This window comes from Fukomys damarensis, unplaced genomic scaffold (genome assembly GCF_012274545.1).
Source record: "Fukomys damarensis isolate Sample0158 unplaced genomic scaffold, DMR_v1.0_HiC HiC_scaffold_22, whole genome shotgun sequence".
Classification (NCBI taxonomy): domain Eukaryota; kingdom Metazoa; phylum Chordata; class Mammalia; order Rodentia; family Bathyergidae; genus Fukomys; species Fukomys damarensis.
Genome location: NW_022900934.1, coordinates 17,323,804 through 17,341,732, shown reverse-complemented (window position 1 = coordinate 17,341,732; position 17,929 = coordinate 17,323,804). Strand labels below are relative to the sequence as shown.

The window sequence follows — 17,929 nt, the reverse complement described above, 5'->3', positions numbered from 1 at the left end:
AAGCTGTCTTCTAATTCTACATTTCAGGCCTCTTATTGCTCAGCAACAGGAACTCAAGGCTATGGATTAGCTGTAAAAATTATCCCCTAATTGGAATGCCACAAATGTGGTTCCTCTGGGCACCATGAAGAAGGCGTTAGATTTTCCACCAGGAGCCAGCAATCGCCACATGTGAATCAGACTGAGCCAGAGCTGTCCCTTATGTCCCTTGCACAGCTCTTATCTGACCTTAATGATCCCTGCTTTCTGTAATTACTAAATGGTGTTTGTAAAGTCTTTGAAATTCTCAAGCGACAGATGTAATCAAAGGCCAATTTATTATGATAATTGTTATTAGTACAGCTTCTCGTTATTTGTTGATGTTAACGGCAGGGCCAGCAGGTGTTGTAAGATTGAGCAGGGGATTAAGGCTGGCAGTGTCTGGCGGGAGAATGGGAAAAGTGTGGATGTGTAGGGGATTTGAGATGTTTTAGGGGCTCCTATTGGTTCTAGTCCAGCAATATTTATCTACATAGCCAGTTTGCATGAAGTATGGGAAGGCACAGGAATGCCTAACTGCGTTTTTGCATGCAAAGGCTCAAACCTAGCTCCATGTTTTGCTTTTGGAATGTTTGCAGTAAGTCGTAGACTCTCCCAAAGCAGATTCTTTGTGCGTTAAATGAGGATACAGTAAAAAAAAAAAAATGAGGATACAATGAGTAGAAGTATGGGAATAAAAGTTAGGAGACTGTTAAGGATATCCAGGGAAGACGTGTTAAGTGTCCAAGACGAGGATGGCCGTGCCGGGGATGCGAAGAACTTCAGTGTATGGAACAGGTATGACTGGGTAATAATTGTGCACGGCAGGTGACAGGTTATGGATAACTTTATTAAAATAAGCAAGATGTCAGGATAATTTGAAGGAACAAACAATTCAGATTTTAAAAAACCCACTGCCTATTTCCACCCGTTTCTTTTAGGAGTGGTTCATGTTAATAAATTGAGTTTATAAGTTTGTGAAGGTGAAGACCACATTGTAAGAGCTGGAACTTGACCAAGGCTCACTTTCCTTGAAGGGCCTGTGAAAAGATTAGCCTATTTCTCCACTTGTCTCTGACGAATGTGACATTCCCAACCTTCCTTTGAGACTTCACCCCCTTGTTCTCTTTTTGTGCCAACCGGCAACTCTGCATACACTGGCCTTCCCTGATTTTCTTCCTTCCTGAATTCCTCCTCCCATGTCAAGTTCACAGTCTATTCACATGTAATTAATGGGTTTTTAAAGCACAGATTTTGCTTATACTTTTCATTAGTATATATACCGTGACCATGTATAACACCTGTGATCTTCTAATAATTATGACTAGCATTGAGTGTCTGGTACATGCCAAACACCTTAACCATCTTTATCATTCAATATTTGCAAATATTCTTATAAAGTGTATGCTAAGAGTGTCAAATTTTCTAAACAAGAAAGAGAGCCAGAGAGCTTAAGTCCTTCATCGAAGGTCACAGAGCTGATTGGTGGCAATCTGCAATAGGAAAGGGCCTGCGCTGGCCATATTCATCAAAAATGCTGAGATGAAACGAACTTGGAAATTCATTAATCTTATTTAATAGCATTAATTAGTAGAACTAATGTCATTTTATAGCACAAGAAACAGAATCTTTTAGTGCCAATGGCTCCATTAATTCTAATATTTTAACCTCAGATTTCATAGAAATAACATAGAGGACTAATTGAGGGTTGGAATGAAAATGTTCCTACGAAATTGACCAGCATCTCCACAATGCTCCCCATTTAGTATCACACAATCTAGTATCTCTCATGAAAAATAGGTATGCTTCCTTCCAGCAAGAGAAACTTTGCAAATCTCTCCCATGTCCCTTTTTCCTTTTTTCCCGGCAAGCTCAAGAGGTACAGATGATATGCCATTCTACTAACTATCTATTTTAGGGTCCTTGTTCAATGGTTACCCTTCATCTAATAAAAGATTCTTGACTTAATTTTAAAGTTTTAACTGAATATGAATACATACATGTTCACATGTATACACATATTCAGGCACATGCATGTATAAACACATGTATTTTCATATACATGGGATGAATAATATATAAATACACGCCACACATATACATATGCTGACTGTGTATGCGCTAATGCCATCAATACTTCCTGTATTTGAAAGGTTTCTAGGAATCTGCAAAGAGCTATCATACTTACTGTCTACTTCTTACAAGAGTCCCATTGAGTTCAAAAGAGCGCCACTCATCCTCACTTGACAGATGAGAAGTCTGAGGGTCGGGAGACAAACCTCGAGTCATACAAGTAACAAATGTCAGAGCCAGTTCTTAAAGAAAGGAATCTATTTTCCAAATTCCCAGGTTTTTCCCACATTTTCACCATTTGGGGGCAACTAAACTGGGAGATTCTAACCTTCAAGTGACCTGACGGAGGCAGAGGCTTGTCATATGGCAGCTTGGGCTACTATTTCTATGAGCCTTTTGGGGACGGAGGTCCAAGCATTGAAACCTCAGGGGCCAGGCAGGCAAGCTCATCAACTGTCAACATTTGGGTAACCTTCATCTCCTTTTCCAAATGAATTTAAAGTCTATTTGCACGAGAAGGAAAAATGTTGTCGCTCCCACAGGTCTCGTACCACAATAATAAAATCTGTAAGAACTGTGAGTGAATGAAAAATAAATTAGCAACCTGGGAGAACTCATCTTGGTATTTGCACAAGGTGACACTCAGGGAATTTCCCTCTTACCTGAAGAGGGAAGTTAGAGCCCCAGCAGATCTTCAATAGAAGTTCAGAGTTTTTGAGAGCATGGGATAAACTCAAATGATGGGAGGGAGTCCTGGAACGAGAGATGCCTGAGCACGAGGGTAAATTCCAGGAAGTTAAACCACTGAGGACTGGAAGGAGGCTACGGGCACATAAATGAGGCACCGAATCCAGGGCCTGGTGACAGACAAGAACCATGAGTGGGACCAAGGCTTTTCAGAGGGGTTTCTGGAAGGTTATGGTGATAATCCTTGGTGCCAAATGTCCAGTTCAACATTCTCTCTACTTCTGCATGGCACAGCTCCTACGATCCAGAAATACGTTCCCAATATAAGACTAAGGTGACAAGTCCACAAAAAGCTCATTGGGAGTCTTTAGTTCACAGATTTCTGTTACATGACTCGGTCACTGATGGGAGGAACAGACTGAAGGTTTGTGGAGAACAGACTGAAGGTTGGCTCAACTACACTGTGTGGCAGCACTGGAGAGGCCGTTGCCTTTCAGCCTGAAGAAGGGGCTTGGTGAGCAGCAGGTATTCTACTAGCAGACCTCCAGGGAGGGCAAGAGAAGGGTTGCAACTAAGATATTTCATTCAGTGTGAAATAAATGACTGTCAGATTCTAGGTGGCTCCCACAATCCCTCTACCCATTGAAGCAGTCTTTGTGAGATCAAGTAATGAAGCCGTATAGGTGGAATCATCTTGCTTAGTATCTGAGTCACAGCAGGTGCACAGTAATAGAAAGTCCTCAGGATTTGTGCTCAGAATTGCACCGGTGCCTCAGGAGTGGGTGTGGGTCTTCCGTGAATTTGAAAACAAAGCTTAGTCATCACAGGAAACTGTGTTAGCCTTAGTGATGTTTTCAAATATTCCAGTTTCATCTAGGGAGACAAAAGCCATTGGGGGGCTGGGGATTTAGCTCGGTGGTTCCACCGTCTGCCTCACAAGCATGAAGACCCAAGTTTGATCCCTGGTAACAACAACAAAAAGAGCCATTGCTTTGTTCTTTTGAAGTTAAGCATGGCCATGTGATTAGCTTTGGCCAATGGACTGTGAAAGTGCTGTGCATTATTTTTTGTGGAAACTTCCAGAGTCAGTACTTAACTTGCCACATTTCTCTTTCTCCTACCTGGTAATTGTGTCAAGATGGACCTTCCATCAGCTTGAGTCCCTGAGTGACAGTGATAAGCAGATTCCTTCTGCTGATCCATTTAGATGTGTAGCAGAAGTGGATAGTTTTTCTGAGAGTCCATTGAGATTTTGTTGTCATTTGCTACTAAAGAGTAACTTTATTTGTTCCTAATCAATAGAAAAGTTTTCTTAAGAACTCCCTGATGGGAATATCCGGGATCAAAATTGCCTATGATCACCTGTGTGTTTTTAACCAACCCACTTAAAGTTCAGCCTCCCACAGCTCTTTGTTCTATGGTCCATATGAGTTTTTATGACATGTGAGTAGACACTAACAAGAGAATCAGGAATTGAGGTGGAAAGGACAATGCTCTACCCAAAAGAGAATGTTAATCATATCAAAATATCAACAGGTCCAGATGCCAAGGTTCAAACTATGTGTGAGAAGTTAGACTAAGAGGAATAAAGCCTGCCGCGAGTCATGTATGAGCTGAAGTAAGAAACAGACATGGATTCTGAGGTCCTCCAGAGTTAGGAAGGTGTGTGCTTGTACATGGAGCCTACTGGACAAATTGGGATATGCCAGGTCAAGACGCTTCAACCCACCTCTCCCCAGGAAAGGAATCAAAGGAAAATAGCAGAAGGGCAAAGAACAAATATTATAACCGATGCTACACAAAGATTTTATAAACATTGTCTTCAGCACATTTTAGGATACAGATCATTAATCACACTATACAGTTTGAGATGTTAAATAATCTGTCCAAATTCATATGAGAACAGTCACAATTCAAAACCAAGTCTGTCTGATCAATTCTTAGTTCCTTCCATCTCACTATGCCACAGTAAACCCATCTATGTGCAAACATTCTTTTCCCAGGGCATGGGCACAACTAACTATAGTTTCTTCCAGTTCATTCAGAGGCGCAGAATTTCCCCTAACCCAGCCCTACCTAGTTTGCCCCAAATACGATAATGCAAACATGGCAAATAATTCAACACAGCATCTGGGTTCCAACAGCTCTTAAGAGGCAACTGAGTTCAAGAACTGAAAGATGAGGCAAAAGAGAACAATCATCCCTCTACTTCCTACTTCTCTTATTTAGCTCAGCATTTGGCAGAGGCATCATCCAGATTTAATGTACCCCTGGATAAGGAAAAATGACAAGGAAATAGTTTTCTCTCTGCATAAATAGAACATGCATAACAGCATTGTCCAACAAAAGATGGCTTCTGATGGATACGTGCATGAATTCTCCACATTTGTTTTGCATCCAACCTTTAACTATGGTCTTTTCAACTTCACATGGCTAATGGTGGTGGGGATTCAGAGGACAGTAGAGTCAGCAGACCTCATTTTGGGAAGAGTGGGAAAAAAATGCAAAACTGCACCCACCCACTGTTTATAACTGAGACAGCTATTCTTGGTACCATTTGGAGGATCTAGAGGAGATCAAGGCTGCTCAGGATCCTGGAGCTTGGGAAAGGAGACATCTGGGATGAAAGTCTTTAACTACAGTGGAAGAAGGTCCTTTAGGGTTCGTCCGTCTATGGTGAAATGGCTCAGAACCACTACTTTCAGTCTATAATGAATGAAAAATCAGTGTGTGCTGACGCATATTTGGTACCTTTTGTTATTCAAGACCTTGTCTTATTTAATCCTTAAAATTATTATGTGAAGTACAGATTACTATTTCAATTTAAAGGTGAGGAAATTAATATTCACAGACAAGAAGAAATAGTTTATACCCTTATTCCTGCATTCAGTCAGTCATCTATCAAGTGATTACTGGATGTCTGTTGTGATTAAGAACTAAACACAGCATGAGGGTAGAGAAATAAGCAACTCCCCAAATACACAAATAAACAAGTCAGGCATGGCGAGACACACTTGTAACGCCAGAAAGTTGGAAGGTGAAGAGCATCACAGATTTGAGGCCAGCCAGGGCAAGTTCATGAGGCCACCTCTCAAGATCAAATTTACAAAAGGGTTGGTGATGCAGATCAGTGGTAGAGCACTTGTGTAGCATGAGCAAAGTCTTGAGTTCAATCCTCAGAACCACACACAAAAAATAAAATAAAATAAAAAAACAGAACAACAAACGAAGAGAATCCCTCGCTCTTGGAGCTCTCAGTGCAGCGAGACAGACATGTAGTGCATTAAAATGTAACCACTAAGGAAATGCAAATCAAAGCTAGACAGAATGGCTATCATTAACAATAGAAACATCAATACATGCTGGAGAGGATACAGGGGAAAATTACCTTATACACTGCTGGTGAGAATGTAAACTGGTATAGCCACTGTGGAATCAGTAGGGAAGTTCCTCAAAAATCGAAAAGTAAAACTACCACACAGCCCAGCTATATCACTCCTCAGTATATTCCTCAGCAAAATGAAACTCAGCATATCATAGAGATACCTACATGCTATGCCAATTATAGCACAATTCACAATAGCTAAGCCATGCAGTCATCCTTGTGCCTGTCAACAAATGAACAGAGAGAATGTGGAATATGAACACAATGAAATACTATTTAGCCCTAAAAAAGAATAACATCAGGTCATTTGCAGGATTATGAATGGAACTGGAGGTCATCTTATTTTAAAAAATCCAAATTCACAAAGTCAACTTGTGCATATTTTATGTCATATGTACAGTCTAAGAGGGGAGAGAGAGAGAGAAAGAGAGAGAGAGAGAGAGAAGAAGAAGGAGAATGGGAGACAGAATGGGAGAGAGAAAAAGAAAGATGAGAGACCATCAGAGAAGAGGGTTAGGTCAGGGAAGGGATGGTAAGTGAAGGACACGGGGGTATGAAATTATCAAGGTGTGTTATGTGTCTTACAAAAATTCCAAAACAAAGCACATTTTATATAACTAATATACTCTAATAATAATGATGTAATTAAAATATATCCAGCATTAAGAAGGAAAAGAAGGGGTCAACCTATTGTTTCCGGTGTTGGTTCCTACATAAAATGACTGGAAAGTTCTCAAATGATGTGAGATTAAACCAGGCCTGCAAAATGAAAGGCACTAGTTCTGTGAACAATGAGAGGGATGCAGGCAAAACAAAAGCTTGCATCGAGGAGCCAAAATAAGAAAAACATTTTGGAATGTTTGATAAATGTTTTAGGACATTTTCAAGACAGAGGAGTGATGAAAATGTAGCCAAGTGCGGCCTAACAGTACTTAAAACACAGCGCTGGATTTTGGTAACCCCCCTTTTCAGGAGGGCATTAGGAAAAAGAGTATGTCTATCAGATAACAGAGTAAGTGGAATGAAAGAGATTTAGAGATCATAGAAATCACACCATCAGAGAAATAAAAGAAGGAACTGCGTGTTAAATATCAACAAAATGATTTGGGTGGCCAAGAGTGGGTAGTTGGCACTGTCGTACTGTCTCTGAAAGGCTGGCATGGGAAAGAATGATTTGATTTGTTCAAATCAATACAAATAGCCAAGAGGGGGAGTTATGGAAATAAAATTTGGCTTTATATAAAGAAAAAAGTTCTAATAATTTTACCTGTTCCACAAAAGAATCAACTCCCTTTCACTCGAGAGAATTGCAATAATCAAGCGGAAGCCCTGCCAAGTACAATTTGTGGGAGATTTCTTTCTTATTCTAGTCCAGATTAAATGACACTTCAAAGTCCATCAAACTCCTAGGTGCTACAGAAATATAATTCAGCTATATCTAAAACAAATGGTTACAATATGGCTTGATTCTTAAGAAAGTGGGTGCTAGGAATTCAATACCACGGGCAGTATTCCCACACAGGAACCTACTTTGTATTTGTAAAAGCATCAACGTCAAAAGTGAGATTACTAATCAGATACAATTTCCAACAAAAGTGCCTGTGCACAACTTATTCTTCATAAAAATTCCCGAAAAGATCCTGAGCCCCATATCTTATACATGTTGTACTTATATTTCCTTGAATATGGGGCTTGATAAAACATATCCTAATATGAGAAAATGAAAAAATGGAAATGAAGTGTTTGTAAAAGGGAAGGGGAGGAGGGGTGAAGGGACGGCAGGGACAAGGGGGAAAAATGAGAACCAAGACCTGTCATGTAAAGGTACAAGATCCCAATGATGAATGTAACTGTACCGTATACCTAAAATGTACCAATAAACTCAATGAGGAAAAAAAATCCTACATTCATAGATCGCTATAGAGTTTACAGAATGTCTTTGTCTCATGTAATAATACTCAATGTGTAGTAAGTAACTTTCACACTCTGAAATCTAAGATGGATTATTTGACATATTATTTTATATATTCATTTGGTTTTTTTATCCCTTGCCTTTATATTAAATGCTGTGAAGGTAGAGAGTTTTGTGTTTGGTGTACTACTCTATTTGTATAATTTAGAAAAAGGCCTTTTTGACATATAGGCTGTGCTTGACAGATGTTCCTTTAATTGATCAATCATATATAACTATTTTAATAGCTTGACTAAAATCGCACAGCCACCAGGATTTTGTATACAGATGGCCTGATTGAAAAGGCTGAATTTAAGGCCATTCTGCTAAGGAGGAAAATTTAATACTTACAGAATGAAGATATGGTATCTGGTTCCTAGATATCCTATTACCCTATGGTAAGTAAGGCTCGAAAGTAAGAGAGGAAAGAATGAAAATGGTTGATAGCAAATTATCCAACCCAGCCCACAACCATCCTGAAAGAAAAGACCATTTTTGTTTGGCTTTAATTTGTTTTACTTTTACAAAACTTTGCCCATCATTTGTTTCTAATCTTTTAGAAGTATAAGTTTGCTGAATTTGATCCAAGTCATTTTTTCATTTTTTAAGAAGGAAGAACATCATATTTTTCTCCTCATCAAATCTAGTGCTTTTATCTTTTGTCTTAGTTTAGAGCTGATTTCCATGTTTACTCATGGTTTCCTTTGTTTTCCCTATTTTTCTTTGTGGATTATTGTTTTTTAGCTTTTATGTAATATACTGTAAGGCTGACTTTATGTTAAAAATATAGTTAAAATCTCACAAAAATAAATAGTAGCTATTTTTTCTCTCTTGTCTAATATGAAATAAATAGCAGATTTTTGTTTACATGTTTCAATTCTCCAAGAGTTTCTCAAGTTTTGTTGACATAAGAGTGACTTGTAGACCCAAATCATATTTCTTGTTACACTATGCATCTTCTCTTTAAGTAATTATTTTTTACATTAAACCTTCTGTTTTATAACATATTTGGAGCAATTATTTAGCACTAATGCAGTATCTCATTAGTTCCCTGCTCACTGTAGTCTTTTTCCCCCCATATTTCTCTATTCTTGATTATTTTGTTTCGTTGCTTGGTCAATTGCTCTTTGAATGATTCATTAGCATCTAAGCATATGGGAGTCTCTGGATACTGAGAGTCTTTGAGATGTATTTGCACAACAATAACATCTTGGCTAATAAGGAATGTGGGGGTTAAAGCACTTCTTTCTCAAGAGTCCTCCAGTCTTACCTGCATTGTCTGCTGTCATATTTAGAAGGAGGAAACTGGTAGGGATGTGTTAAGATGAGAATGGCTCTTCTGCTCCTATGATCTTTTCACCTAATTCTTTCAAGCAAAACTCAACACTAAAGACAGTAGTTTCAGGCAATGTTTATGTTTTGTTTTGTTTTGTTTTTACCTTGCAAGAAAAATACAACGCAGTGTGCCAAGATCTGACTGTTTTTCCTCCTTTTGTGCCTGTGTAGCCAACTGTATCCCCAAGACTACATTGCATAAACATTAACCCTATTTCCTTTCTGTTTTTGTCATCATTGGGACCTTAGTATTAAAACAAGAGTACATGTGATGTGGACTAGAAAACATATGTAATTAAATAACCTTATTCATCTTAGAAGGAGTCGAAGAAACTACTTTTACCACCAGGTAGCTTCATAGTGTCTGATTATTTTTTTGTTTCTCAGTGGCAAAACACTGCCTTGAAAAAGGAACCTACCATGATGTTTGGGGAGCAAAACATCCTACAGGTGTCCCGTGTCTCTTGCTATTCTCCACAGGGCCAATCTTATTTGGATTGAGGAGATTCCTTTTAAGATAAATTTGTGTTGAGTTCAGTAGTGTTGAGTTCATTCTATTCCTTGCTTTTATGAGTATCCAGGACATGTGGTAGAGGATGATTAGAGAGCACGTTCCTTTCCCCAGTACGGAAATCCAACCACATCTCCAGCATACACCAAGAGCAGAAAAAGCCTTGTCTTATCAGAGTTGTGCTGAAGCAATAAGCAGCCCAGTGTGGGATGCAGAGATTAAGAACAAGATGTTTCGACCCATCTTTATATCTTCCTACTAAGTACATCACAGTGTTTCATGCAGGAGACGGGGGCAGATGGACAGGTGGAAGGCAGTCTGGTAGCTCTTCTTCGTAGCTTTATACTGTGTGTAAGAAGTATTACTTGAACCAGTAAAAAAATGCAGAATTAAAATAGAGTGTAATGTAGGGGAAATGTGGGCCTTCTAAATGTTGATCTATTCCTCAGTACAGGTTTCCTCCCAGGCAATGACTGCCACTGACAAAATAAACTCTATCTGGACAACCCAGAACATCCCAGGAGGCTCCTCACACACCTCATTGAATCTTATTTTTGTCTCAGCCTTTCTTTCTTGGTGAAAGAAAGTACATCTCTAGATGTACTGCATAGCATGGCACATATCAGAGTTCTTTACATTTTATAAGCTCTTAGAAGGCACTTATTAACCTTAATATGAACCACGGAGCTGAGCAGATGAAGGGTTCATTACACGTTTGTTGGATGAAATATAGGAACCTGGAATATGTCCACAAAAGCATCCTGGATACCAAATATTAATCTGTGTTATAAGAAGGACTACAAAAAAAAAGAAAAGAAAAAAGAAGGACTACAGATATTTTGCTTGCAGAAGAGAAGACCAGACAAGTGAGATTTTAGAGAGAGGATATAGATGGTAAAAAAGATTTTATGTGATGAAAAAAATACCAACCAAGAAGTGACTGCATTAGTTCTACAGGTCATTAAAAGTTCAGACCAAGAGCAATAAGCAGAGGCTGCAATAAGGAAAGATATTTAAGTAAGTACATTACAAAGCCTTCTTAGAGCCAGAGCCTGACACCACCACTCCAAAGATCAGCAAAAAAATCTTCTCTCAAATTGTAGGTATTCAAAATAAGCACTAACACCAGCTCCCTGTGATGCTGTGATTCACTGAAGTATTGTTGTTGTGTGGGTATGTCAGTGGGGAGATGCTGGATGACCTTGAAGATGATTTCCAGCCCTGTGAGTGTGTGATGTTATGACTGACTCTCCTTGCTTGAACATAAAAACAGAAACAACAACAAAATTGACACCAAACAGTTACCTGTTTTCTTTTTTTAAAAATCTGCTTTTGTATATGACTAATGGTCATATGAACTAATATATGTGAGTGAGACTAAAGATAGTACACTGATAGTTGTTACTACTATAAAAAGAGAAATTAAGACTTAGGCCCTGTGCTTTATTCAAGTGCAGCACCTTCTCCATACTCTGACACAGAAGACACAGGACATCTATATAGTAATTGTTTTAGGCCTTTTTGGGATGGGATATACAGTCACTGTTGCCACTGCTCAACTCCACTGTTAAGCATTGAAGTAGCCATTGATAATATGCACATAGGCATAGCTTAAAAAACAAATGAAAACTGCCTCCCAGGATGCCCAAAAGATCAGGCTAGATTGGGCCCATGGGCCTTAGTTTGTTGATCTCCAAAGCTTTGTTCCTCTCTCATTTGAAAATAAGAAAATGTATACAAGGTAAAGGAATGGTTTCTTTGTGGCCATACTTACTCCATTTGCTTTGCTGAGTGCCTGGAAGTAGATGCTGTAGCTTTTCAGTGGGGAGAGAGGAGGGTTCCAGTAGCCATTGTATGTTTTGTTGTCACCCACTGTAAATGGTTGGGTGACAGGCAGACTGGCTGGCTTCAACTCAGCAGCAAAGTAGTGCAGCGAATCCAGGCTGGAGGCATTCCTATAGCTCACAGGTACTGAGAAGCACTCGATGATGTCAGCTGCCCTTCGTGACTTCTGAAGTCGCTCCTCCTTGACAACCAGCTGATATACACTAGGCAGGAAAGGAAAGAGATGGATGAGAAAGACTTTGGAGGGATTAGCTCATTAGTTTTCATGGTGTGAGCCCAACTTTCCCAATCTGGAAACATCACAATCACTGCTGTCTACAATGAGCTCCCTTTCCTCATAGATCAAGATTTTCAAACCCACTGCTTTGTAGAAATCTCTCTCCTTTCAGAGGCCACAAAGTCAGCTCATACTGGACACGTCCAAAACTCAGCTCAGTCTCAGCTCCTACAAACCTGCTGCACCTCCTTCTACATATCTTTCCTTCGTGAAGGGCGGCACCATGTGTCAGGTGGACAGATCCTGAATGTAGGGTTCATTTCCTTCCTCCTAGTCCTTCCTTTTCATTTCTAATTAACAACGCCTGGGTACTTGCCCTCAGCAGTGATGCTTTGCCTCCGTTATCCTTCCATTGCTCATGTCTGATGTGGGCACTTTTGTGCCTCTCACCTAGATCCACCTAGGCTCTTTGTCCCTAATTTATTGGGCCAGTTAACCAACTCATCCATTGATCTTCCTATCTGTATAACAGCGTCCCATAGGCTCTCAATTGTCCAAATTATTCAACCACACCCTTTATCATCATGGCATGCGGAGCCCTTTGGTTTGGCAACCAGACTTTATTTCTGAAGGCCTTCTCCTGATGCCCTCTTCATTCCAGCTGCTTCAGAAGCCATGCAATTGTACAGATATCTTTTGGACCTCACCTCAAAAGATATTTAGCTGGTGCTTCCTCTCCCTGAAATACCCTCAAGTTCTGCCCACCTCAACCTGTGGAAGCCTGCACCCAAAGGCTGAGTGTTTTTTCTCCCTCCCATATAATTCCTGTCTGTATCTGCTCAGTTTGGATGAAAACGATCTCTCTCCCTCTCCCTCTTTCTCCTTCCCTCCCTCCCTCTCCCTCTCTCTTCTATCTCTGTCAGACACACACACAGACACATACACATGTGTACTTTGTTCCTCTATAATTCATTAACTACTTTCTGATTGGCTCTGTAGTAAATGAGATGGAATTGTTGTCTCACTGACTAGAGACTGTCTCCTTCTAGAAAGTTGGGATGATGGCTTGGTTGTTTGTGAATCATCCCCAAATACACACACACACACACACACACACACACACACACACACACACTGCCTAGCAGGATGCTTGATATCAAGCAAGTGATCAATGTATGTGCAATGAAATGAATCAAACCTGCATGAAACTGAACCTGACTGGATACAGAAACTTCAGTCAAGGAAAACAGTGATTCCCTGGGACTCCTGTCTAGTGATCGCATATTATTCCCTTCAATTCAGAAGTATGCAAAAAATTATTAGTTTTACATAAGATGATTGAGCTTTTATTGAATATCCACTTTATGCTGAATGCAGAGATTCTCTTTGTAAAAGTTATTCTAAAGTTTGTGAATTGGATAACATATCCCCATCTTTTTGAATGCTTGCAGTGTGCATTTACCTTGAATAAATGCTATTCCTTTAGAAGACCTTTATTGTATAGATCCCTGGAACCCATTATCTGAGATGAAAGATGAATTGCCCAAAGAGTGCCCCAAATGAGACTTACATAAATTAATGAGGTGGTTGCAACAGAGGACCCAAACCAAACATTTAAAGATGGCACAGAGAAAGAATTAGCATACTGTTCATGAAAATGAAAATGTGTTTCCATCCCTTGATCAGATTATCGGTCCAAAGATACATGGTTAAAACATTCATCTAGTACCACCAAAACAACAACAAAAAAGACATTCAACTTGGGTAAACACCGAGGCACAGAATGAGTTCACTAAGGAGAATAAAAGCTACAGCCCCCTCTGAAAAATACGTAATATCCTTGATATGGCAACTGTTCCCTGAACTCCCCTGAGCATGGGGATGGTTAAACATGCACATGGGAAAGCAATGGGCTTGGGGGCCCATATGATACACTTGGATGAGCGTGAAATACGAGTGGAGGTGAGCAACAAATCAACAAGCCTGCCTACTGTTTTAGAGATCTTGACAGCCCAGAGCTCATGTGAGTGAGACGGAAGCGAACGTCAGAGGGTGCACACCATGTCTGAGTGTGTGCAGCGTCCCAGTGAGGATGTGCAGCACCCGGTGTCTCACTCCAAGTGAGGGTGACTTCCAGATGGAATGCAACTCAGCTGAGTGTTATGACATCTGATCATGTGTAGATGAGTGACATCGTTCTATGTTCATAAAGCCAGTGGAGGCAATTAAATGTTTAAAGTAAATTATGGTTTCAATTCTCATTCCTTCTTCAACTCTGGGGTTATTCTCAAATGAACAATCATGGCATTTGTCAGGACAGCTAAAGTCAAAGCAGTCAGTGGAAAGCAGCACAAAGACCTAAAAATCCAAACTTAAGAGTCATGTGTTGGGAACGGAGGGGCACTCGCAGCAGAGTCTTCAGGACCTGCACTGATGTTTATGTAAAACAATCTCAAGTAAAATTTGAATCTGAAACCGTACTTATGGTAGCTTGACTGATTGCGGGTTCATTCCTCCTGGGGCTCTGGTCTTTGAAGAAAGGCAAGAGTCAGAGAAAAGTAGAAGAGTGATTTTATGAAGCAACCAATCTTCTGCTGAGGTGAGCAATGACATCTAAACATACTGTGCATTGGATTTGGGGGCATAGAATTGATCCAGCCCCCATACATTCCTGACTAATAGTCTCATCCTCAACATCAAGGGATGGAAAGTGCCATAGGCCTGTGTTTCTCATAAAGCTTTGTCCGTACCTTGCCATCACTTTGGTTTATTATGTCTACAGGACAAGACCTTTGCCTTGGTTTCTCATATAGTCTTCTCATTCTAGCTTCTGTCATCCTTGCTCTCTAAACGGAAGCCCCAAAGTCTTGTGAGATTCCTAGGAGCTAAATCACCCCTTTAGAATCACTTTCTACTACCCCCGCCTTTCCTTGATGGGAAGGACCAGGAAGAGCCCAAGGCAGGCCTCGTGTACATGAGACAAGCATGAGATTCTGCAGTTACGGAAAGAAGGGTTCTACTGAGCTCTGAACATCTGAACATTTGAATGCTGTCAAGACACAGCCTTTTTATAGAGGATAACTTGTAACCCTACTGTCTACTTCTCTTATCAACCTGAATTTGAATTTCCCTTTGTTCATTCAACCAAACTCAATTCCAGATTAGATGATGATGCTGAACCTAAGGGGCTAAGTGATGTATGAGTATCAAATGTCAGCAAAAGCAGAATGTCAGACGTTTCCTTCACAGTTTAAGTATCCTTTCTTTCTTTCTTCTCCCTTCATTCTTCTCACACAAACTAATACATTAACTGAAGGGATATCTGAGGATGTTTCTCCTTTGCTTTTTTGCTTTTTTTTTTTTTTTTTATATTGGTGGCCTAGCCTTAATCTCAACCAGCTTCATGAGGCCACAAAGATTAAAAAGGAATATTCTGGATGTTAACCATACAGTCAACATTTGGTTCACATACAATTGGGATTATTGTGCCAAAACGTACTCAGCAACTCCCTGAGGCTCCCTGCCTCTGCAGCTTGTCCATTCGGAGCCTAATCTGCAATGGCAACCAGAAAGACACAAACCATCTTGGCAGATAAATCTGTTACCAAGGCATACAGCCCCCCTCAAAGACTAGGGAGCTATGACTAAAAAGGAAGAGAGAAGAAACAACACATGGCAGTTGTATGAGTTTCTTTTCCTTGATGGAAACATGTCAGGACGCCATGGGGGAGGTGGCCCCAGTAGCCTAAGGGCAGCTTTCCAAAGGAGGTTACTCCTTGCATCAAAGCATGGAGCAGCAGGGAGATGGGCATCCAGTAGATAAGGGAAATTGACAGTATCTGTGTGAGTGGCCACAGTGGCCCCTACAGGGCACTTTTGAGTAATGACCACATGGGACTTGTATGAGATGACAACTCTATCTTGGCAAGGTATTTTTTTAACCTTTGCTTCCAGCCCCATGCAGCTGAGGCATATGGTAACTTTTCATCAGTCACACGACATTTCTACTCCAGATTTTTAAAGTGAGAACAGGGAAGAGTTATCATAGAATCTTACGAGGTTTATACGAGCTTAGTTGTTCTCAACTATTGGCTACACATTATAATCACCAGAAGCCTTTTAAAAATGCTTTTTCCTTGGCCCTGTAGCAACTGAATTAGAATTTGTAGGGATGAGACCATAGCAACAGTAGGGTTTTTAAAGCATTCAAGATGGTTTCAATATATAGTTACAAAGCCACAAACCTAGGTGATTCTGGCATTTGTACTTCATCTCCAACAGGTACATCCTCTACCATCATTCCATCATTCTTGCTTTCTTAAAAATCATTGATTTCAGAGCCAGGGATTTAGCTCAGTGGTTCCACTGCCTGCCTCACAAGTGCAAGGTCCCGAGTTCCATTCCCAGTACCAAAAAGAAAAATCATTGATTTGAATTATCCCAAGTTCACCAAAGCATTTCTTTATAATTACTAGTCATCACCTTTCACATCTTAAGTCAGCATGTGTCATATCTCCTGGGTTTGTTTTCCTATAGCTTTTACCACAACTAAAGCATCTTTGCTGATTTGTTTATTGGCTTCAAGGCTGTGCCCCCATAGTCTGTGAATTTCATAAGATCTCAAATCTTTCTGTTTAGTTCATTGGCGTTAATCCATGATAAACACATAAAACTTGTTTTCTGAGTATTCATTAAAGAAATAAATTTACAAAATGGATTTTAAGTACATATATCACTTCTTAAGACATACCTTCATACATTTCTATTTTCTATTTATTTGTCCACAATGCCTTTTTCACTTAGATCAAATGTCACCTTTCTGAGGAGCCTCTCTTGACTTGCAAACCAGAGCTGGCTTCTCTTTTCTCTTAGTCTGTACTGCATTCATAGCTCTCACTGTTTATGTACTACAACGGTGGCTGGTTGTTTATTTAATAACTCCTAGGCAGTATGTTAACCTCATTCCAGCTAGTTCATTTGACCCTCACAACATCTTTGAGATATCTTCTCTATTTGATAAAACAAGAGAATGGAAGCATAGAGACACTCAAAATCTTTTCCAGAGCCACTGCCATTTGAGTACTGGAGCTGAGACTTGAGTCTAGTCAGCCTGGCTCCTAAACCATCAGACATAACCACAGGCTATATGGGTGACCATTGCACTTTTTTTTTATCCCACTGAATTTTGTGCTTTTTAAAAAAAATTATTGTGGGCTGAGGATTTAGCTCAGCAGTTCGGTGGCCTGCCTCGCAAGCGCAAGGACCCAAGTTCAATCCCCAGTACCAAAAAGAAAAAAAATAAAATAAAATAAATTATTGTGAGGAGAAAGGAACGCTTCTCCATTATTGGTGGGAGTGCAGACTGGTGCAACCACTGTGGAAATCAATATGGAGATACCTCAAAGAACTAGGAGTAGAGGTTGCATTTGACCCAGCTCTCCTTCTGCTGGGTGTCTTTCCAAAAGAATTAAAAGAATCATATCACAGTGATATAGGCACACCCATATTTATAGCAGCACAGTTTGTAATAGCTAAAACTTGGAAACAGCCCAATTGCCCAACAGTTGGAGACTGGATAAAGAAGATGTGCTTTTTTCTATAAAATGGAATACTACTCAGCCATAAAGAATGAGAAACTAAAGTCATTCATAGGAAAATGGATGCATATTGGGGCCATACTCTTAAGTTAAATAAGTAGGACACGTGTAAATACTGAATAGTTTCTCTGGTGTAAAAAACTATACGTGTAAATAAGATCCAAATTGTATAACTGATAATGTGAAATAGGAAGAAAAGAGCTAAAGGTGTAGGGGAAGTGGGAAGGGTAGAGGAAAGGAAATAAGGGAAAAGAAAAAATATGAGAAAAGGAAAAAATGGAAACAAAGTCTTTGTTTGGTTTTTGATTTT

At 39.8% G+C, this 17,929-nt stretch overlaps 1 protein-coding gene across 8 annotated transcripts in view; it reads right to left on the bottom strand.

Moving 5' to 3' along the window:
• Ptprt (protein tyrosine phosphatase receptor type T) overlaps positions 1-17,929 on the bottom strand; it is an 810,280-nt gene that overhangs the window by 235,604 nt on the left and 556,747 nt on the right. For all 8 annotated transcript variants that reach the window (XM_033767165.1, XM_010631417.3, XM_033767166.1 and 5 more), the window contains exon 12: positions 11,735-12,008. In XM_033767165.1, coding sequence (XP_033623056.1) covers positions 11,735-12,008 — 274 coding nt within the window. The remainder of the gene's footprint in view (positions 1-11,734; positions 12,009-17,929) is intronic.